The sequence below is a fragment of the Cyanistes caeruleus genome, chromosome 3 (genome assembly GCF_971803275.1).
Source record: "Cyanistes caeruleus chromosome 3, bCyaCae1.hap1.1, whole genome shotgun sequence".
Classification (NCBI taxonomy): domain Eukaryota; kingdom Metazoa; phylum Chordata; class Aves; order Passeriformes; family Paridae; genus Cyanistes; species Cyanistes caeruleus.
In genome coordinates, this window is record NC_141703.1 from 94,475,868 (window position 1) to 94,497,213 (window position 21,346).

The following is a 21,346-nucleotide window of genomic DNA, read 5'->3' on the forward strand; positions in this document are numbered from 1 at the left end:
TCTTTCACAGGGACTCACCATTACAGGGGTTAAAAGAGTCTGAATATTCACGTAGACTCATCTGGACTCTCAAGCTGAAGGTAATCAGGGTATCTTCCTCCTGTTTTTTCCTCTTTTCGGTAAAAGGATATTCATTTAATCTATGAGTTATTCAAGCAGCTTTCAAACATATTTATAGTTCCTGAAGGTCTTTGCTACTGTTTCTCTTGAGTTGGAGCTGAATTTTTTTGCCAATTGACATAAAAATTGTTTTTATGAACCACAAAATAAAGTGTAGGGGATTTAAAATAATTTTCTGTAATTTGTACAGGTAGCATGAGAATGTGGCAAAATCTTAATTCCAGTTTAAAACAGTTTAAACTCATGATGTGAAGATTGTTGCCCCCATTTCACTGGTTTGGAAAAACACTAAAGAGACTGTACCACTACCTGCTCAACATGTTCAGTTCCAGACTTTCCAGGCTGCTATTCAGAAACACTGCATAGTTACATTTCCAGTTAAAGTTAGTATTAACAGTGATGAACACCTTATGCTTGTCATTCTTAAAATTTCAGATTTTTTTACATTCTGGCAATCCCTATACTTGTGTCTCAAAGCAATACATTGCCTTGTATTCCAAAGCCTTGAGTACCTGTCCTTTGAGGATCCATTCTCCTTCTCTTGGTGGTTCAAACATGAGGACTAAGATATCTCAAAGTGGGACCCTAAAAATGAATGAACATACTTTGGGAAAAGACATTAAATGGTTTACACCAGGAGTTGCTGTAGTTATCATTAAAAGACAGCAAATCAAGAAATGGTCACCCCTTCTATTGTGATTGTTGCCATTCCTTTCCTCACATGAAGCCAAATAGCCAAATCTCTGAGAGCAAAGACTCCTATTTTCTGTTTGAATCCAAGAGCAGGTGTCTGAGGCATGTTTGAAAAATGTCATCTGATCTGTTTTCTCTGTATGATCCAAAACATGCCATCAATATTCTTCAGGTTAGATATGTCAAAATGCATAATGATGCTGACCAAAAGCAGAATTCTATACTTACAGTCAAATGAAAAGAAGCCAAACTTCCCATATGAGACTAGTCTCTAACTCTTCTTTGCAACCATTGTGCCATCTCTACTGGGACACAAGTTAGAAGGTGGTCTATTGAACAGTAGTACCAAAAGAAGTCAGATTTGTTTTCTTTATACTGTTTTAGGTTGTTGGAGCACACAGATGGGCTTAGTTTTGTTTTGTTTTGTTTTGGCAGAGATGGAGTGGACTGATAGGTTTTTGGTTTTCTTGTTTGTTTTTGAGAGGTAAAAAAGCAAAAAAAATCACAGTAGATGGAGCACAATGCTTGAAGGGCACATGGATTTCAGATTGGGACTGGCTTTTGTCCTGCCTGTCCAGAGTACAAGCAGAATGAGGCTGGGTCAATCTGCACTCACTGGGCTAGACAAGTTCTCTGTGGTGTTTTCAAGTGTGTATCTGTTTGTGTTATGTAAGGATAAAAGTTTTGGCAAATAGTCTTGTACATATCTTCCACTGTATAAATAACTTTGGCAGCTTTGTTGAATAAATCAGGATTGATTTAATATATACAGTCCTTGAACACTTTTCAAGTGTTTTAATATAAATCTCTTGATTTCACAACCTGTTTATGGTGATCTGCTATGAAGCCATGTGGCTGCAGTGAGAGCTTCACTCAGTGCCTGTAAATGTAACATATCTTTTCACAGTGAGAGAAGAGCAGTAAGATTTACCAGCACACTATTGCATCTTCTGTAAATGAACTGTCCTTTATACCCTCACTCTCTTACTAAGGATAACTTTGCATCTTTTCTTCAAGCCAGGGTAAAACTGCAGGAATTTGATTGAATGGATGTGTATGAGAGAAATTTACATTTGTTACACTGGATGCATTACTGTGTGTGATTTTAAACTGAATGCCATTTACCTGCATGGGAGAATTTGTTGCAACTGTCATTTAAACTTGTTTTATAAATAGAAAAGTGCAGGCAGCTGTATGAACCTTGGCTAAAACATCTGTGTTTTTGTTTCATCTCTTAGGGCCTCAGCTTTTCCTAGACTTCTTCAATTTGTGGCTATGGAGAGAAGGAAAAGATTTTGTTGAATGTTCAAACGAATCCATTTTCTAATGTTCAGCTTCAGTAACCAAATCACTTTTGAGAATGAAAAAAAAAATAATTTTTTCAGTAAAGTAAAAGTTTATTGTCTTTTAGAACAGATATATGCCTGAGGTTGGTGTGGGTAGGATGTTAAATCTGGTGGGAAAGTTGCCAGAAAGGGCTTTGTACATTTGAATGTGCTTAGAAAAAAATAGCTCTTAATTATTAAATTTTTTTGGTAGGGTGGGGTGATAACTAAAGAAGACTATTCTCAATAGATTGTTTTCCTCATAAGCTAAATGCTGTCACTTTGGCAGGATTCAGGTGAACCATGAAAAGCTAACCTGCCTTTGAGGGAAAACCAGAAGCTATTCTCTTTCTGGATTCACAAAGCCTTCCGGAGGAGCCTAATGCATGAAAAGAACTCCAGAGAAACTCTCCCTTGTGCCACTGTTGCACATGGGATTTACAGTCTTGGAGCCTGCTCTTTGTCCTTTTTTTGGTAGGGCAAGCTTCCATGAAAAATATTTGGAAACTGGTGTTCTACTATCCTGAGATAGGAGAAAAATGTTTTTTCCCCTGGAAGAGAGTTTTCCTTTTTCCCCATTCTCATAGTACAGAATGAGTAGAAATACAGGAACAAAGATCAATACTTCCTTCCAAGATTATGCTTAGGACTTTACAGCAATCAGGAACTACTACAACATGTGGCATTACATTTATGCCTTTGCATCTCTATAGCACAGGGTAGCAATTACTGAACTTTCAATGCATCTTTGTGTAGCATTTACCTATCCTTTGTTGACCTCTCCTCCTGTCACCCATCAAACCTTCTAGTAATTTCTAGCAAACACACTCCAAAGTGTATGCATGTGTGAGAGAATTGCTTAGTACTACAGTTATTTCTGTTACATTTCACACAACCTAAACTTGAGTTATGGTGCATAAACCAGTGAATTAATGTGTTTCTGGGTTCTTTTAGGGTCAGTTTTTTTAAGCCATACAATTAGGTCTGGAAGATTGATTCTCTTGGACTACAGAATTTAATCTCAAGAGACATCTAAATTACTAAAGTAATTTAGTATCAAAGAGTTTGTTTACATGGAGAGTTGATCAGCATTGCTAGAAAAGAAATAGCTTTACTCCAGTGTTACTCCCTCACGTGGACGTTGCACTCTGGAATAAAACCAATTTCATTTTGAAATAATTACTCTTACTAATTGTTCCAGAATAGAGTGTCCACAGGAGGGAGTTACGGCAGAAATGGCCATAATAGAATAGTTACAGATCTCTGATTACATTCACTGGGTTCAAATGACTTGTGCAAGAGTGGCATGAGATTTGCAAGGGTAAAAAAATGCAGCAGATACTGTCATTTCTGCTCTTGTCAACCAGCTGGGTTGATGGTGTTAGCTTTTCCTCCTATACAAAGGTTTGTTGTTGCCACAGTGTTCTGGGAACCTGCAGAAATTTTGCTTTGATAGCACTCTCCAAATAACTCAGTGAACTTAATATGAAATACAGTTTTGTCTCTTCTCTCTCTCGCCCCCATTTCTTTTCACTTTCTAAATTCAATTACAATTTGAACGTAAAATTCTTGGGTGAAAACCAAGTTTTTCTTTTTTCTTACAGTGTTCCCTGACCTGCTGGTATTTGGCAGTTCACTGACACTTCATGCCTTTCGTTACCTCTGAGCTAAAGAATACCTTCTTGAAAGACCTTTTCACCCTTGCCACCATAGTCAGGCTTTTCCACCAAAAAGAACATCAGGATGTCTGGTTTTCTTGGCTGCTTTTCTTCCCTGTAGCAGCAAAGAGCTGTTTGCTAAAATGTATTTCAGACATTGCTGATAGCTGCCTGAATTTCAAATGGCTAGGGCAAAAACGCCACAACAAACCAGAGAAGCAAGATAAAAGTAAAATTTTAACTTCTCCCATAAAACCTGCCATTAAAAATTATATTTTGTGACTCTTCAGAAATCTTAAGGATTTGAGGTTTTGGGCAGTTTTCCTAGCCAGTATACTGGAGAAGAGGTCCGAGAAGGAAGGAAAAGTTTAACTACAGTTAAAATCAAAGGAAATCCAGGAAAGTGCTGGCTCACTCCTCTGAGTATAGCAACATAGATGCTTCAAAATGGTGATAACTGGTACTATAGAACAAAAGAATCTGCACTAAGTCTAGTGAGAGAGAGTATGCAGTGGACAGAATACACCAAAGTTGAAAGAAATTCTCATGGAATCACAGAAAAACAACTAAAGCAGATTGTTTCTTCCCTCAACAAACAGCCCATCCCTGTACCAGTGCTATTTCTAATGAGCATAAAAATCAGTGGAATCCACTCCACTCTGCAATAGCCTTTTACATTTTGAAATATTGCTGTTTCTTTTCACTTTGGTTTTCTCTTTACTGAAGAAAACAGTTTCAGCTTACTCAGTTTTTCCTCTTACGTCTTGCTGCATTGATCTCCACTTGTTCTTGTTGCTCTCTTCCAGATTGTTTCCAGCAAGTTCTTATGTCATTTATGCACGACACTTGAGGCTTTTCCTGGGCCTCACCTAGAGGCTAAAGGACTTCCTCATGTATTTTAAGTACCTTATATATTCTGCTGGTTTTTATTTGCACTAGTTTTAATGTAAGGAAAAAGAAGGAGGTGCTTTTGCAAATAAATTAAACTTACTCATTCATATTCAGACAAGTACTCAAAGTGAAAGGGAGGAAATGGGGCAGACCTGGGCTGCTACCAAGCTTAACAGAAGCTGTGAGTAAGGAATGATTTCCTCCCACAGCAACAGTATAAGAGGAGAACCAGGAAAATGGCAAGAGAAAGAGCAGCAAATTAAAAGTGTGGTTCTCTCAGCCATAGGCAGCACAAAGACCAAGATTAGATAAAAAGGGTCATGCCTTGATGCTAGAGCTACAACTCATTTGCTTCCTCTAACATAGTACTTCTATGCATCGTACAACAATAGCTAATTCAAATGGGGTGTTGGGTGTTTCTAAATTGGATTAGGAGGTAATAGAAGCATTCAGTCTCACCTGGATCTCCAGAGTGACTGCTTGCATTCAAATCAGGCTAATTGGAGGGAATCTTGTTAAATATCAGTGTTTGCCTGTGCAGTGATTAATAAACATGTTTTGGCTGGCTCGATGTGGAAAGAAAACAGAAGGTAGAGTGAGGATTAAAGAGGGATCTCAAGCAGATCAAGAGAACCAAGTGGTCAAAGTGGCTTACTTTTCTGTTATGGAAGATGTATTCACTTTGCCATGACTTGGGCACCATGGCAAAAAAGGGACCAGGTACTGTCTATGCAGTAGCTTTAGCAAAGATCTTCAAATGATGTATTTTATGGTCACTGCTGGTACTTTTTTGTCCAGCACACTCTTTCCAAGGCTTTACTGCAGCTGCATATCTTGGTTTTTTTCATTCAAAATGGTGTTTTAGAAAACATCAAGAAAGTATTAAAAAATAAAAGCTATAGAAGGAGGCCAGGTAGAGCAGAGAAATCTTTTAATTTGCCCATGAAGTGCTGACCCATAACAGCGGAGGCTTTGAACACTGAAAACTTTTAATGCCCTTGTTTCTAATCTAGTGCAATGCCTCTGAAAAGAGAACTCTCAAATCTGCACTTAATTCTGACAAGTTGGACTGAGGCATTGAAGAGCTTTTTCTTAAAGGATATCAGATCTATTTCTTCATCCTGATTGTTGAGGTTTTGAATTCTGAAATTAATTGTCTACCTGTCCAGTGATACAATGCTTTTCAGTCACTACATAATTACCTCTGCAGAAGGAATAGAGCAGAGCATTACCCCCATCCTCCCATGTGTCCTCATTTGTAAGCAGATTTGTAGAAGACTACAGCCTTTACCAGCAGTGTAGTGAAGCACACAAAAATGGGTCACCCATGGCAGTGCTGACTGCCTTTTCCAACAACATGTGTCATTGTGAGAGAGGGAATACTTCCCTGAGGGATTATTTCCTTGAGATTGATTAATTGGTAACTGTAACAGTTAAAGCAATGTGCTGTTTATCATTGTTCTTCATTAAACTGAGAGACAGGATGTTCATTAAAAAGAAGAATGTTTCTTCTAAATGAAAAGAAATTGTAATTCAGACCAACTGCTTGCATGCTGGTTTTCCACAGCTGTTGTGCTCAAAGTGAGGGGATTCAGTGTGAGTTGTTTCTGAGCAGCACTCAGGTGGTCAGATTAGTCTCCAGGGTCCTGTCCTGAAGTGTTGCACTGCAGTTGTTTCAAGTAGAAGCAACTCACGTTAAAAAGTATCTGGATATTAAGAAGAGGACAGTGGGCACACAATTCCATCTGTTTCCTTGGGCACAGATCCTGGCTGACATACATAGTATCTATCCCTGGGTTTTTTTTTCCCCCTGCTCCCAGTGAAACTCGGGAAGCAGTCAGCCCTGTGCTTCTTCTCAGCCCTCAGCTTGCTATCCTCTCTAAATATCCCAGTCCAACATGAAAACCTGATTTGGTAGTTAAACGTATGCCAAATTAAAAACTCTTGTGTGAAGCTGTCCTTAGAAGCCTGCAAGATCTGATCAAGGGGGTAAAGATTGGGTTTTCTATCCTCTTAGCCTGGCATGTGAAGCTGTTTCTTAAAGAATTTAAACTATGTAATTGAGGCTCTTTGTTTTGTTTTGTATTTTTCTTGAAACAGGACTAATATGGAAATTTAAAGATCTAAGTGGTCCCTTCTGAAAGTTCCTAACATTGCTATCAGTATCATTCCTTTTTATAAACAGAACTGTTACAGTTCTAAGAAATAAAGTATTCAAAGAATGCACTCATAAAAGATTACGCATACAATGGAATTTTTTTGCCTCAATGGGAACAGAAGGCTTTGTGAGAAGTATTTGTGTGCAATGAACATAATGTTTGAATCAATTTTTAAGCTGTTGCTAATGAAACACTACCATTTGAATAAGGGGCTACAAGGCATGCATCTTACAGATGCACAATGTATCAGTTCCTGCCCAACATATCAAGACCCTGGGGCTTTAGAGTATGAAACAAGTGTTCAAAAAGAACTATTCTAGAAGGGGAGGAGAGGAGGGAAAGAGCCTGAAATGCAGCTTGAAGTGATGTGAGATTTACTCCCTTAGCTCGTGTTTTCCGTAGTTTCATCATATGATTTGGCAGTTCTGCAGAGCTGGTGTTAAATACATCACATGGGAGCGTAACAGAGATACTTCAGAACCTTGGATAAGTGACAGACCTCACAGTCAAGAAGTTACATGACAGTTCCTACCTGTTCCACTTTCATAGTTCAGCTTTTCTTTCTTATGTAGTCTCCAGTCTGTTTCTCCCATCAAATAACTGATCTGACCACACCTCAGGGCTTTCCTTTCAGGGCATGGCTGGTGCCCTACTCATATTTTTCAGTGAATGGGAAGGTTGGGAGTATCCTTCTGCTTCATCCTCTCTTCACATAATCTGCTTCTAGAAGTCCCCCAGGCAGATTCTCTTCACAACTCAACCCCAGCATTGCTTGTAATCAGCAGTAAAGAAATAGAGTTAGGATGAATTGGTTATTCTGAAGGCTTCAGTGAATGGTTCAGATAGGTATGTATCGTCCATTGTTTCCAAATAATTTCCTCCAAGAACCGAGAAAGTTTGTTTCTTGAGTCTGCAAAAAGGCATATTGCCAGGCAACATGGGGGCTTGGTCTTGAGCTTAAAATTAATTTCTAGCATGGTATGTGAATGTTTCTGTTGCCTTTTCACAAACATCTACAAAACCTTGCCATCATGATTGTTCTCTTGCACACATATTTATTTCTATAAACTTCCATGAATTACAAGCAAAATGAGACACACACACACAAAAAGCGACCAAGTGCATTTAGTTCTTTATTCAAGTGAATGTTTAGATTGACTGTTGCACAATAGTTGTCCAGAACTGTGAAGCTGGGTATCTCTGCTATGAACATATGTCTGGAATTTCCACTGGTTAGCGAAGTTTGTTACATACTCATCATATTCTAGCAAGGATAACCCACTAGAAAATAAACCACGGAGAAATGCGAAATACTGCGTTTAGCTAGATATTTCTTTGATCTATTTTTTTATGGTGATTTTATTTAACTGCCACTTAATCTGGTGATCACATTCAGACTGGGGAGACAAAAAAAAAAAAAAAAGCATAGAGAGCAAGTGAGAAGTTCTTGGAATATTGCAAGCTGCTGTGTGACTGGTAATGGCAAGGCATGCAGGCAGAAAACTCTCTGCAAAGGTGACACTACACTGGGAAAATTTGATACTTATTAGCTAGGTCTGGAGCAATAACCTTAAAGCAAATGTTCAGCTGCAAACAAATGCTGAATATCCTGCTTGTCTTAATTTCCCCCCATTGATTCTTATAACCTATGATTTTCAATATGTGTTTTCTCCTGAACTGTGTTGCATGAAATCTTAAAGTCCAGATGGCATATTTTCCAGATCTAGGGACTAGTGTACATTTTAAAATTACTTCAATAGATTGTATTTTAAAGTGATTGTCCTATTTAGACAATAAACCAGATTATTTTCTAAATTACAGATTATCTTGTAGGCATTAAAGAGAGAAATTAGTTAATTATTCCATCTGCAACACAGCTGATGTGCTGAATCCTTAGAAACCTTGCTCCCATGCTGTCCTGTGCACCATGTTTCCCAAAAATGCTGTCTTCCGGCAGCTCCTTTAGCCTGAAAATGTGGATAAGACATCATCTAAAACAAGAGGATGTATTTTCCTTAAAAAAAAAAAAGAGTAGGAAACCTCTACCCTTATCCTTCAGATATGAACTTATGCCATTATCAGGATTGCATAAAGTGTGGGGTTTTTTTCCTAGTCTTCCTTCTCCTCTCCCTTAGAACTTTGTTCTCTGAGAGCTTTTCAAAAGGAGGGAAAAAACCAACCCAACACTTAGAGGAGCAGTTGAGGGGGTCCAAATTCATATTGACCATTTTGAACCTTTTCTTAGCCCACCCCTCAATGGCCCATCCAGGACAAGAATTAGCTTTTAAATGCACTCAGTTCTGGCTATATTCATGGTTTAGGGCCTGAGTCCCTTGCCTAACAAAGGTTACCTTTCCTGACAGTTTAGTTATTCTCAATATGCCTATGTTGCATGGTAAGCAACGATTTTTGCTACATGACAAGCAAAAGTAATGTTAAAAAGTCAAAGTTGAACATGGGGAAAAAGAGAGGAGGTAATGCAGTAATCCATGCTCACATACCTGCAGGTATCTGTAAGATTAGGACTTAGGTACCCATCCTGTTGTTACGTGTGCCAAACAAATAGATCCAATGAAGTCTGCAGAGTTCTTGGGGTGAGTAAACAAGTGCAGCCAGTTGCTCAAGTGTTGCTCCTCATCCACCCAAGCACTCTTAGCTATTTCAGTAAATGACAGGAAAAACTTTCTGTTTTTTAACCCAAATGTGCTGCTTCCCCCCCTCCCCCCTCAATGCGTTTGTAATGTTTTTGCTCAGCACTGCTGAGCTGCAATGTTTTTGCGGTGTATCTTCATAGTGACAGTAGCTCCACCCAATCTGCAAGCCACAGGGCTTGTGCGACAAATGCTGGCACGCATTTGGGTGCATGGCTGTGCTCTGGTGGCTCAGGTGCCAGTCCATGATCGCGCATCCGAGCATCTTCTGGAGCAGCGTGCATCCCGGCAACTGGAAAGACAGGCAGCGCAAATTCACACTTTTGTGCACCTGAGTCTGCAAACATCCCTTCTGATGCTGTAATAGCCTCAAAATTTTCCGGTTTCAGTGGAGCTTAGCAGCTCATCATGAAAAGTTTGCAATGGGTTTTAGGGAATCGAAGCATGCTGACTTAATTTTCACTTAGCATCAGCCGCAGGCAGGCTCGCCAGCTTATTAAGAACACTTGGCCGTGAAGGGCGGTGGAAAGGAGGCTGTGGAGCACCGATACAGGATGCTCGGAGTTAAATGTTGCCTTTGAACAGAGATCTTCCCTTTCTGGAGGTGCAGTGGCACGATCTGTGTTTTGCTGCCGCCAATACCATTTGGGGGCAGAGGAGGCGCGGAGGGCGGCCTGGCTGGTCTAGAAGTCATTGCCATGTCACAAGTCTCCGGTGCCACCCAGCGAGGCCAGGTCACCGGTGGGGTTCAGAGACACTTTCACGCAGGCAGCTTCATGCCTGTCCCGTGGCACCGCACAGACACGGGGACAGCGTGGGGCTACGGAAACGACACGGGTTTAACTTGTTCCTTCCCCTGTTCCTACACAAACATTTGGTCATATGGGCAAAGCCGCCTTTCCGTACACGTGGGAGAGGCATTTACGCAGACAGCTCCGCCTGCTACCGAAACAGGCGCCTCCCGCGGAAAGCCGAGGGGTGGGAGCAGCGTCCCCTGCGAAAGGCGGTGAAACGGGGCCAGAGAGCGCGGGGTGACACCGGGGCTGGGGGGGGGGGACGGGGACGGGCCGGGGGTGGCGCTGGCCCCGGGCACCGCACCTGCGGCCCCCCGCGGCCCCGCCAGGTGGCGCCGTCCCCCGCCCGCAGGCGGCGCAGCGGGTCCGGGGGCCGCGGGTTCGAGTCCCGGGGGCCGCGGGGTCGTGTTCTGGGGACAGCGGGTTCGAGTTCCGGGGCCGTGGGGTCGTGTCCCGGAGGCCGCGGGGTCGTGTCCAGGGGCGCTCGTCCAGGAGAGCCCGCGATGTGCCGAGGGCTTGTCCCCGGGAAAGGTGCCCGGGAGCCGCGGGCTCTGCCTCCAGCGTTGTCTTACCCTCGACGTTGAGTCCGGCCCAGAGGCAGGAAGGGCCGAGGAGGATGATCTGCCCTAGGGAAAATTGTTCCGTGTCTAGACAAATTCATGAGGTGAGGGGGGGATGGAGGAAATTATTAGAGTAGCTATTCCCCATGGATACGTCCAATCTCCTAGCACCCTCACGGCTTGCAGTGCTGCGGGGCACAGGAGGGGAACGGAGCAGCAGGAGGACGGGGATGCGCCCCAGCTGCTCCAGCCATGTCCTAGGAGACTGGACCCGGAGAGAGGAAATTTTCAGCTGAACAAAAAGTGTCCCTGTCATTCAAGAAGCACCGCAGAAATATTTATATTTCCACAAAATTTTTCCCTGTTAAAACTTTGAAGATGAGAGAAGAGTGATTTTTTTATAAGGACTGGTCCCTGTTTTGTCTGAATGAAGCTCGTGCTTACAATCAGAGCAAGAGATCAGCACTGAAAGACCAAATTAAAACAAAACAAACCACTTTCCAAGTCCTATCAAAGTTTCTGTGCAATGCTTTCCTTCCTTCTTGATGTTTTTTAATGAAACATCAATTTGCTTCAACTATATGCAAAGCAAATTTATTTTGGTATTCTAGAGGGCTGCTGTGGAATGGAGTTATAGTCCTCTTGGCTTTCATGGTGATTGATTGCATTTTTTCCTAATCATGGTGAGAGAGCTGTGGCTTCTTATCAGGCTCTTGTATTTGTTATGTTCTGTATCTGTTCTATTATCTGCTAGTTATAAGAGCTGAAATCAATAAAGCTTGATTGCTTGGCTGTTGCTTGCATGCATATGAGATACACTTTTTGTAGTTTTTAACAAATGCTTTCGTATATGTAGAAAACACTAACTTGATTGTTTGGTTCTAACACCCTGAGAGAGACAAACATTGCTGAATGTTGCAGGTTCTTGTCTCAGTTCACACTAATTTTATAGTGACTGATAAGGACTTCATTGTATTTCTTAGAAAAATCTGAACTTCCCAGAAATGTCTGAGGGATTACAGTGGTGAAACAACTCAGTTTTGCAGACTTTTGATGGTTCTGGATTTGATGACAAACACAGATGCAATTGTGTAATGCAGTGCCTCATATACGCTCTCTTTAGCTTAGCTGATTCCTCTGGTATGTTTTTGCGAACCACCCTTCATTGCTGGGGTTGTCTTTCCTGTAACCATTCACAGGTAGGAGACTTGTTAGTACTTTACATTATTAATACATCATCTTGTTCATTTTGGCCAAGACAAGAAGCTTGAACAAATTCCTGGGGACCCATCACAGTGACTCCCCACAGGGCTCTGAGGAAGTTGTTTCTCTCTGCCTTATATTTGGCTCAGCAGGAGGAATTACAATATTTTGTCTATGAGAGAGGTCAAGACTTGTAGGTGAAAAATGTGACTGTAAATTCAAACCTTTAGGAATAGATGAATTGGCCATATGCTGTCTAGAGAAATAGAATAAAAACCCCACCCTTTTGTGGTGACTGGTCCAGTTTCTCTGAAGTCTTTTGGAATAGAACTGAAGTATTTCACATGTACAGAAATCTACACAAAGGCTGTCCAAGCTTGTAAAGTGTCAGATGGACCAAGCTCACTAAATATGTGCAAGATTCCAAATGCGCTTCAGAAAACTTGTTTTTCTTCCACTGGCAACACTGAATTTTTTGTATCTCTGCATAAAAATGTTTATCATACATTAATATGTAACTGTGTGGCATCAATAAAATTATTTCCTTTCTCTTGCTACTCCAAAAACAAATATTGATTTTATCAACACCTAAAGTGTATTCAGATAAGCTTTATCTATGCTATTTTTTACCACTGAAGTGCTCAGCTTACACACTATGAACATCATCTAATCAAAATAACATATAAGAACACGTTATCACAATAGAATTATTTAGCTAACAGCAGTTTCTGTAATGGTCAATTAAACAGACTCTTGTTGTTTGTACAACATTTTTATAATGAGAACAAGGGTGGTGATGATGGTGTCAGTTAAAAGTTCAATTATTTTTGTAACTCAGCAAGCTGCTTCTTTCAGATAGTCATAACTTTCAGAGCACTCAAGCAGAATTGCTACATTCTTGCTTATAGACAAGCAAAAAGTTGTCAGGAGATTTTCAACAGAACACATCCACCCTTTATTAAATCATACTGATGCCAAGTATTAGAAACCACAGCCACAGTGAAGAATGCTTTTACTGCTCCTACCAAAACATAAATGTACATGTTCCTATCTTGACAGTAATTTAGCTGCATATGCTATAACTTGTCTTTTTGTAGCTCTCACTGAGCCCCAAAACGTTGGAAATAGGTTTTAAAGTTATAACCACTTACCTAGATTTTTCATTACTCTAATATTTGCAATTGGTGTCAAGGACATAGGAAATACTGTGCTTTAGCAGTATTATTTTTTGTCAACTTGGTTGGAAATTGCAAAAGGGAAGGAACAAGTATAGCTCTTTTAAAACATATTCTTCATCTCTTGTGTTTTGATTTGCTGTAATATTGAACTCTGATTTGCAGAGTGCCTTTGTGCAATTTAAGGCTTACAGGTTCTTTAAACTCTAACATGTTTTCATAAACACGTTAGGAAACCCAGGAGTTTTGGTGTTGCTGCTGTTGTATTAAATTAGGAGGCTTAGAAACACAAGAAGTATTAAAGGTGAAAGCTCCTAAGTTCTGTTTCCCACTTAGTTGTCATCTGGACATACAAATATTTCTGTTAACAGAAATAAATAGGCATTTCTTTGGGCTGGTTATTACAACCATTTCACAGGTGGGAAAAAGGATTTTCAGAAAAGGATATGGGTTCACAGGCATGTATGCGTGAGGAGGGAATTGGCATCTGAAACAGGATACATACAGCTCCACCATAAGCAAAGTTCTAAGCCCCATATGTTAGCTGTTTCTTTACATTCAGGGAAATTGCTTCTTCAGTCCCTGCTTTCTTACCTGGAAATTGAAACAAACCATAAAACCCCACAGGTGGTTGAAGAATAATGTCTCTCAGTTGTTTAATGCAAAACTATTCTTATTGGTCCTTTTATGTTGCTTAGATGAAGAGGCCTAAGGAGGCCACCGTGGTAAATTGTAAGTTAATGCATAATATAATGCAAAGTTCAAGTGAAGTAAGTTTAAGTACAGTCCATGTATTTTTCCTATGTGGCTCTGTCCTCTAGTTTCAAAGAAATATGCATTCAAGCCAAATTCAAAGAAATTTTTTTTGGAGCTTTCACACTGAGAAACTTATTCAACCTTTCCAGCAGCTTAGAAAGCCATGCTTTTGAAAGTTGTTTTTTTTTATGTAGGTTCCACTTATATTGACTTTATTAAAGTTGTTAATCATTGCTTTTCCTTCTGGTCTGAATTAGAATGCTGCCCTAACTGCAGCTAGAAGGCAGCTCTCTTGAACATTTATCCTATTTCTTTCTTTATTCTTCTGCTGTCTCACCAGTGTCTCAAAAAACCTATTTTGACATAGTGTCTCTGCAGGTCCACCTAGTTTGTCCATAGCCTAAAGAAGATGAAGCAGGAACACTGCAGTGAGAAGTTTGTTTCTTGTCTGTCAGTTCTTGTGGCTTTAGCCATGTATTGAATATATATTTGCCAGTTTAGTAGCTCCATGAAAGATTTGGTATTGTACATATCTTAGAAGAGCTGTCATAGCCTGTCCCTGCGTCATTTTGGTTATGCTGCATGTGTAATTTCATAAATAAACATTTATTCACAGAATGTAAATTTGGCTGAATCATTCTGCATATGTGAACCATTTATTCTTGAACAGAGTAATGTTCCGTATTCAGTAACTTAAATATTATATAACCACTGCAAAGCTTGTCCATTTGAAGGGAAAAAGAAAACACAATTTTCTTTTGGCCTCTTTCTTTCATTTCCGTAGAAATCTTTTCAATTGTGATTCAGCTTTGAAACACAAAAACATTAGCTTCATTTTATTCAACAGAGCTTTAGCTTGTGTTTATCAAAGTCATAGTGGAAAAAAGGTAACCTTTTACTGCATTTTGCTTGTGTTATCATTTAGACCTAACACTGCTCTGAAATGACTCAAGTTATGTTGTCACATGCAGCAACAAAGCAGATTACTGAATTTTAAGCATTTGCAATACAGGATAAACCCACTGCTAGAATCACAGTAGGAACAGTGGTTTGTGTGCTCAGCCTCTCCAGTGCTGTCAGCAATATATGAGAAAATAAATACTTCACATAATTTGCATAGCACTGGCTGTGTTTGCACACTCTGTGAATGATTATGTTCAAGTGTGAGTCATTGAATGCAGAAGCAGGGAGCTGCATGGAGACACTAAGGTCCATTTTTTGGAACCATGGTGACTTACTGCTGCCATCCAGAGGGACCTGGACAGGCCTGAGAGCTGGGGCTGTGCAAACCTCACTGATTCAGCAGGGCCAAGCACAAGGTAATGTGCCTGGGTCAGGGCAATCTCAAGCACAGATTCAGGCTGGGCAGAGAATGGATTGAGGACAGACCCGAGGAGAAGGATGTGGAGGTATTAATGTGTTGGTTGACAAGAAGCACAACACAATTCACCAGTGTGCACTGACAGCCCAGAAAGCCAGACACATCCTGGGCTGTATGTAAAGCAGCATGGCCAGTGGGGCAAGCAGGGGCATTCTCACCCACTGCTCTGCTCTCCTGAGACCCCACCTGGAGTGCTGCATCCAGCCCCGGGCTCCCCAACAGAATAAAGATGAGGAACTGCTGGATTGAGCCCAGAGGAGAGCCAGGAAGATGAATGATTGGGGGCTGAAGCACTGCTCATATAATGACAGGCTGAGAGAGCTGGGACTGTTCAGCCTGAAGAAGGCTCTCTTTGGGGAGACCTTCTTTTAGCAGCCTTGTAGCAGGGGGCCTGCAAGAAAGCTGGAGAGGAACTTTATAGGAGGGCTTGTGGATTAGATAGAGGGAAGAAATTCTTCATTGTGAGAGTGATGAGACACTGGAACAGGTTGCCCAGAGAAGCTGTGGATACCCCATCCCTGGAAGTGTTCAAGACCAGGCTGGATGGGACTTTGAGCAACCTGGTCTAGTGAAAGGTGTCCCTGCCCATAGCAGGGGGATTGGGCCTTTAGACCCCAACATTTCTATGGTTCTATGATTTGCACACATGAGGCTTTATATTAAGACAAAAACAATCAGGGAAAAAGGTGCAGTCCTAAACTGTGGGGGGCCTTGTTTGATAAGAGACAGGGAAATTTGTTAGTTCAATAGTACAAGCATGATTCACTCACATAAGCAGCAGTCACCTCTGACATCAGATTATAGGCTAAGAGGTGGAGGGATTTAAGTATCTGCATGTTAGAATATACATTCCTTCTCCTTCTCCTTCTCCTTCTCCTTCTCCTTCTCCTTCTCCTTCTCCTTCTCCTTCTCCTTCTCCTTCTCCTTCTCCTTCTCCTTCTCCTTCTCCTTCTCCTTCTCCTTCTCCTTCTCCTTCTCCTTCTCCTTCCTCTTCTCCTTCCTCTTCTCCTTCCTCTTCTCCTTCATGTACTTTGTTTTCTTCCATGTAACAAGAAGTTTGATAAAGGAATGAAAAACTTGGTAAGTTCAAGGAGAGAAGACATAACTGTTCCCTTCTGGCTCTCCCCAAGGAGATAGATACTTATACCCCCTAGGCACGTATAAGTCCTCATGCTTCCATATATTTCTTGAATTTTCTCACAGAAAAGCAGCCTGCCAATAAGTTGAGCTTACCCAGCAGACTCTCATGTATTTCTGTGGTTCTTCTCTTGGGCTAGCACATTTGTGACTGAGTGGGAATAAAAATTCCAGTCTGTTTAAGCTAAACTGTTGTATAATTCTAACAGCAGGAACAAAGCATAACATTAGGGGAACATTATATTAAAATTACACCAGGTCTGTATGTATTTCATCTTTACAAGGGCCTGACTTTTCTCTTCCTGGGATTTCTAGAAGGTAAACCTTTCCCTAAATTCTCATACAAAAGAGTCTCATTTCTCAGTCTCAAGACATAATCTCTCTCACTGTCTTTCAAGTGTATTTCTTGAAAAATTATTGAATCCCTATATTCATGCTCTCCCTGAAACAACTGCTTATCTCTTAAAAACAAACAAACAAACAAATCCCAAACAAAATCCCAAACTACCTCAGATTGTCTATTATAGATTCTATTAAAAAAGGAAAAAAAACCAAAAACCAAAAAATGAAACCCAGGTTTTTCCCTTATGTCTCGGGTGTATGAAGAGTCTTAATCTTGCCCCACTGTAATTTTCCAGTCTGACTGTGCCACTATTATTTTAGTTAAGTATCTGTAAGCAGTATGTCATCAACACATAGGATTCAAGAATTATCATGTGCAGCTTTAAATCTGTTTAAATGAGAAGATTGTTCTTTGCATTGACAAAAAAAATGTAAATGAGGAAGGCAAAATGAGGTATTACTGGTGTTCAGTCTCAAAAATAAATCAAAGTTGGGAACATGTAATAAATACTTACGTAGAAAGAGTTTGCAATTGCTTAGTCTGTGTTTGGCCTGCCTGGTATCTTCTAGGTTGAGCATGAGATTAAAAGTATCTAAGTGATTAAAGATCAAGACTGTTTGAGACTTAAAGGTATTTTGTGCATTTAAGACCTATTTGTTCATTTGGGGCTATCTTTTCATGCTAATTTTTCAGTCTCTAATGGTGAAAAACTGGAACGTAACGACTTCTGTGAGCTAAATTGTGTGTCTGCTATGGTACTGCTGGGCTGAGAAGAGTACCATAGGCCAGATGCATGTCTAATGTGGCTAGGCTCAATGATCCTGAAAATAGGATGTGGTTTGATTCAAAGTGAGAGATATTAGCTTAATTTTCCGTCTGTGAAAGAGTTCCACTGTTCTGTTTACATTACTTCTCTGAGCCTGAACACTTGTTATAGTTCTTTGAAAGGGTGTCATTTACCCTCTTCCTTCACAAGATATTTATCTGCAAACTCTCAGGTCTCCAAGGGCCCCCTCTATTCCCTCTTACTTTACCTTTGCAGACATTGGCACACAGCTAACTAGTCCTCCTGGCCAAAAAATTCTGGATGTGGCTCCAAGCAGCGTCATTCAACACTGCTGTTGGCTGAATACAAAACATGTGCTGCTCCTGCTCCTTGTTACACAAGCTCTGCTTCCTGCCTCCACACTGCTCATCAGAGTTTGCTGTGCAGCTCCTATTTAATGAGAACATCTGACAAAAAAGAAAATAATGTCTGTTATCAGCTTATAACTTTAAAGATTTTTTTTTAAGTTGTTCAATGTCCCAGAGTCTATTGATGCCTTTTAATATTTTTCATGTATTTGTAGCTTTGTAGATTGCTAATGAATGGCTGTAGCTCTGAGTGCTTTCTTATCCTCTTTCCCTACATTTAGGAACAATAAACTAACCTTCTAAAAACATTCCTAAAATATTGTTTAGTCTTATTCCAAGAAGAGAACCAACTACAAGAACATTCTCTTTTCCAACCAGAATCTGGACCAGACATAACTAAAGTAGGGCAAAGAAGCCCCTGGACCATTTCCAGTGGGGCAGAATGAAGAGAACCAACTAACCTTTAAATTGGACAACATATCATAGGTATGCTAGTCAAGTAATATTATAAAGTTGTAGAATTACTGTACCACATCTTTTTTTTTTTGCCATATTGTACCTGAAAGCTTTAAAGTAAAGGTTTACTTTTATATTATCACTCTAACATTGTTTGGGAAGATGTCTTCTGTTTTCCAGGCAACAATGTGTTATTTGATCCTCTGCTGCTTCAGCAGTAAGCCTTCTGTTTCTGGAGCCTCATCCAGTTTTGTGTGATCATCATAAGGAGGAAGGAATAGGGAAGGAACTGGAAACTGTGATTTTCCAAAAATGGTATAGTCTCTGTGCCTGTAACAGTGGGGTGTAATATTACAGTGTGTACCATGTGCACTGTTGTGCAAATAGTGCCGAGAACAGTATCCTGTGTTTGAAGATGTGGTCTCCTATCCAGAAGAAACTTGATATTTTTCAAAGGCAAACATTTGAAAAAAAAGCTTTATGTCATTGTAAGGAATGTGGTCTATATGTCTTAAAAGACAGGGAGAAATTCATCCAAGGCAAAAGAAATCTCCAAGGCCTTCACCATTTGCGAGGGCAGAGGTTTGTGACTGGTGGTATTCCCAAAGAACTTAAGGCCTTCTGTAAATGAGCCTGAGCACAATGATAAAATTTAAGCCCTCTGCAGTGATCTGGAAACAACCTGAGAAAGGGAGTTCTCCACCTGCTCAGGACCACGAAGGCCACAGGCAGCTCTGTGTAAGGAAGGGAGAGAAAAGTTGCAATGAAGCTTCAGGAAAGGTACAAAAAACAAAGTGAAGGTGATGAAAGGGCCGTGCAGAGTAGGTAATGAGGCATGATAGTAGCAGAGAAAAAAATACCATGAGATTTTGGACCAAGCATATGAATAGCATCAATGGGAACACTGCAGAGAAAGGGAAAGGGCTCTCTTCAAGATGCACAGCCATACAGTTGAGAACACTCAGCTTTTACTGCTGGCTCTGTGACCATGCCAGAATCTTCTCCTTGTGTCTGACTTATTCAGCTATAATCTTGGAGCTTGTCTCGTAGGCAGTATTCGTATTATTTTGGTATTTGCTGGATAAGACGTAAGAAAGAAATACTTAGTGAAACCATATCTTCAGCAAAAGTCTCGATGAATTTGAGAACTATGCTGGCAGACATGTAAGTACTATCCTGTCATTGACAATGTATTTTTTCATACAAAAACAATTGATTGTACTTACTTGGTAGTCCTCTTTATCAACCTCATTAATTTCAAATGTATGATTCTGTTAAATCATTACTGAACTTTAAAATGTTCTTACTCAAAGCTCATAGGTACAAGGAAAATGCTTTGTGTTTTCCATTGTGTCAGGTAGGGTTGACACTCTTTAAAAATCAAAGCTTTCACTATACCATTTCTCCTGCCAACACCCTGAATGCTGAATGAGCTAAATTCCATATTTAAGAGCCAAAATAAATATTTCTGCCACTTACTGCTGGCAGTTTTAGTCTGATTCCACTCTAAGCTAGAGTAAAGATGTTCCTGGAAAAAGAAATCATTGGCCAATGGTCTTCTTTCAGAATGTATTAGAAAGCTGGATGTATTCTGACCATCAGGGATACAGGATTTAAGTGAAATTAGGTTAATAAGGTTTCTATAGTGTTTCTGTAGTGTGTGTATGCCAAAATGCTGGAGAATATTTATTTCAGTTAATATGAACTGTCATACAATATAGACCATTAGTCTGGCTCCATATGTAGGCTTTTCATGGGGTCAGCAGATACAGTTCCAGAAGGCAATTATTCTACTTACTTCTGACATCTATGCTGGGAACTGGTGAGTTTCCCTGAGGTATCTTGTCTCCCTTCATTGACTACAGAGGAAGCCTGTACAATCAGCCAAGCCTAGATGCATAAGTGACTTAAGTGACTACAGGTATCTACGATAAATTCACCCAGTACTGTAATGTATATGTACAATATACAGCACAGAGAACTTGGAGAGCCCAGGGAATGCAAAGTGGTTTGATGTGGTATGGCATTGTTGTTATACAGAGAGTGCAGACAAATGTCTGTGACTTATCCCAAATTTGTTCCATTTCTGCAGCCTAAAACCTTGCCTTCCAGGGGAGGGTAATTGTTTTAACCATACATGCACCCTCACACATCAGTGACTGTTGTTTCATCTGCTGTGTGATGTAGAAAATGTGAATATAGCCTGGTCCTCTTCCACTGTATTTTCATAAATCACAGAATCATTAAGGTTGGGAAGGACCTCCAAGGTCATTGAATCCAACCTTGAATTGATAACCACCTTTTCAACTAGACCACGTCACTAAGTGCCGTGTCCTGTCATTTCTTGAATACCTGCAGGAATGGTGACTCAATCACCTTCCTGGGCAGCCCACTCTGATGCATGACAACCCTTTCCATGAAGAAATTCTTCCTGATGTCCAACCTGAACCTCTCTTGGCACAGCTTGAGGTTCTGTCCTCTTGTCCTCTCCCTTGTTGGCTGGGAGAAGAGATTGACACCCACTTGGCTGTACCCTCCTTTCAGATAGTTGTAGAGAGAAAAAAGGTCTCCCTTGAGCCACCTTTTCTCCAGGCTGACCAATCCCTAGCTCTCCCAACCACTCTTTGTAGGACTTACCCTCTAGATCCTTCACCAGCTTTGCCCTTCTCTGGACACTCTTCAATGTCTTCTTGTGAGTGGCCCAGAACTGAACACAGGATTTGCAGTGTGGCCTCACCAGTACCGAGTAGAGGGGGACACTCATTACCCTGGTCCTGCTGGACACACCATTTTTGTTACAAGCCAGGATGCCATTGATCTCCTTGGCCACCTGTTCTGGTTCATGTTCAGCCAATATTGACCAGCACCGCAGGGTTTTTTCCAATGGGCCACTTCTCTCAGTCTGTAGCG

General features: G+C 40.6%; 1 protein-coding gene across 9 annotated transcripts in view; it reads left to right on the forward strand.

Annotated features, from left to right (window-relative positions):
- LOC111939750 (uncharacterized) overlaps positions 1-21,346 on the forward strand; it is a 187,373-nt gene that overhangs the window by 37,330 nt on the left and 128,697 nt on the right. For 4 of the 9 annotated variants that reach the window (XR_015285035.1, XR_015285036.1, XM_086883031.1 and 1 more), the window contains exon 3: positions 11-80. The exons of the other annotated variants lie outside the window; for them this stretch is intronic. Coding sequence is in view for 2 of the 4 variants with exons in the window: in XM_086883030.1 (XP_086739156.1) it covers positions 11-80 (70 nt within the window). In the remaining 2 variants the exon portion in view is untranslated. The remainder of the gene's footprint in view (positions 1-10; positions 81-21,346) is intronic. 9 annotated transcript variants of the gene reach the window in all.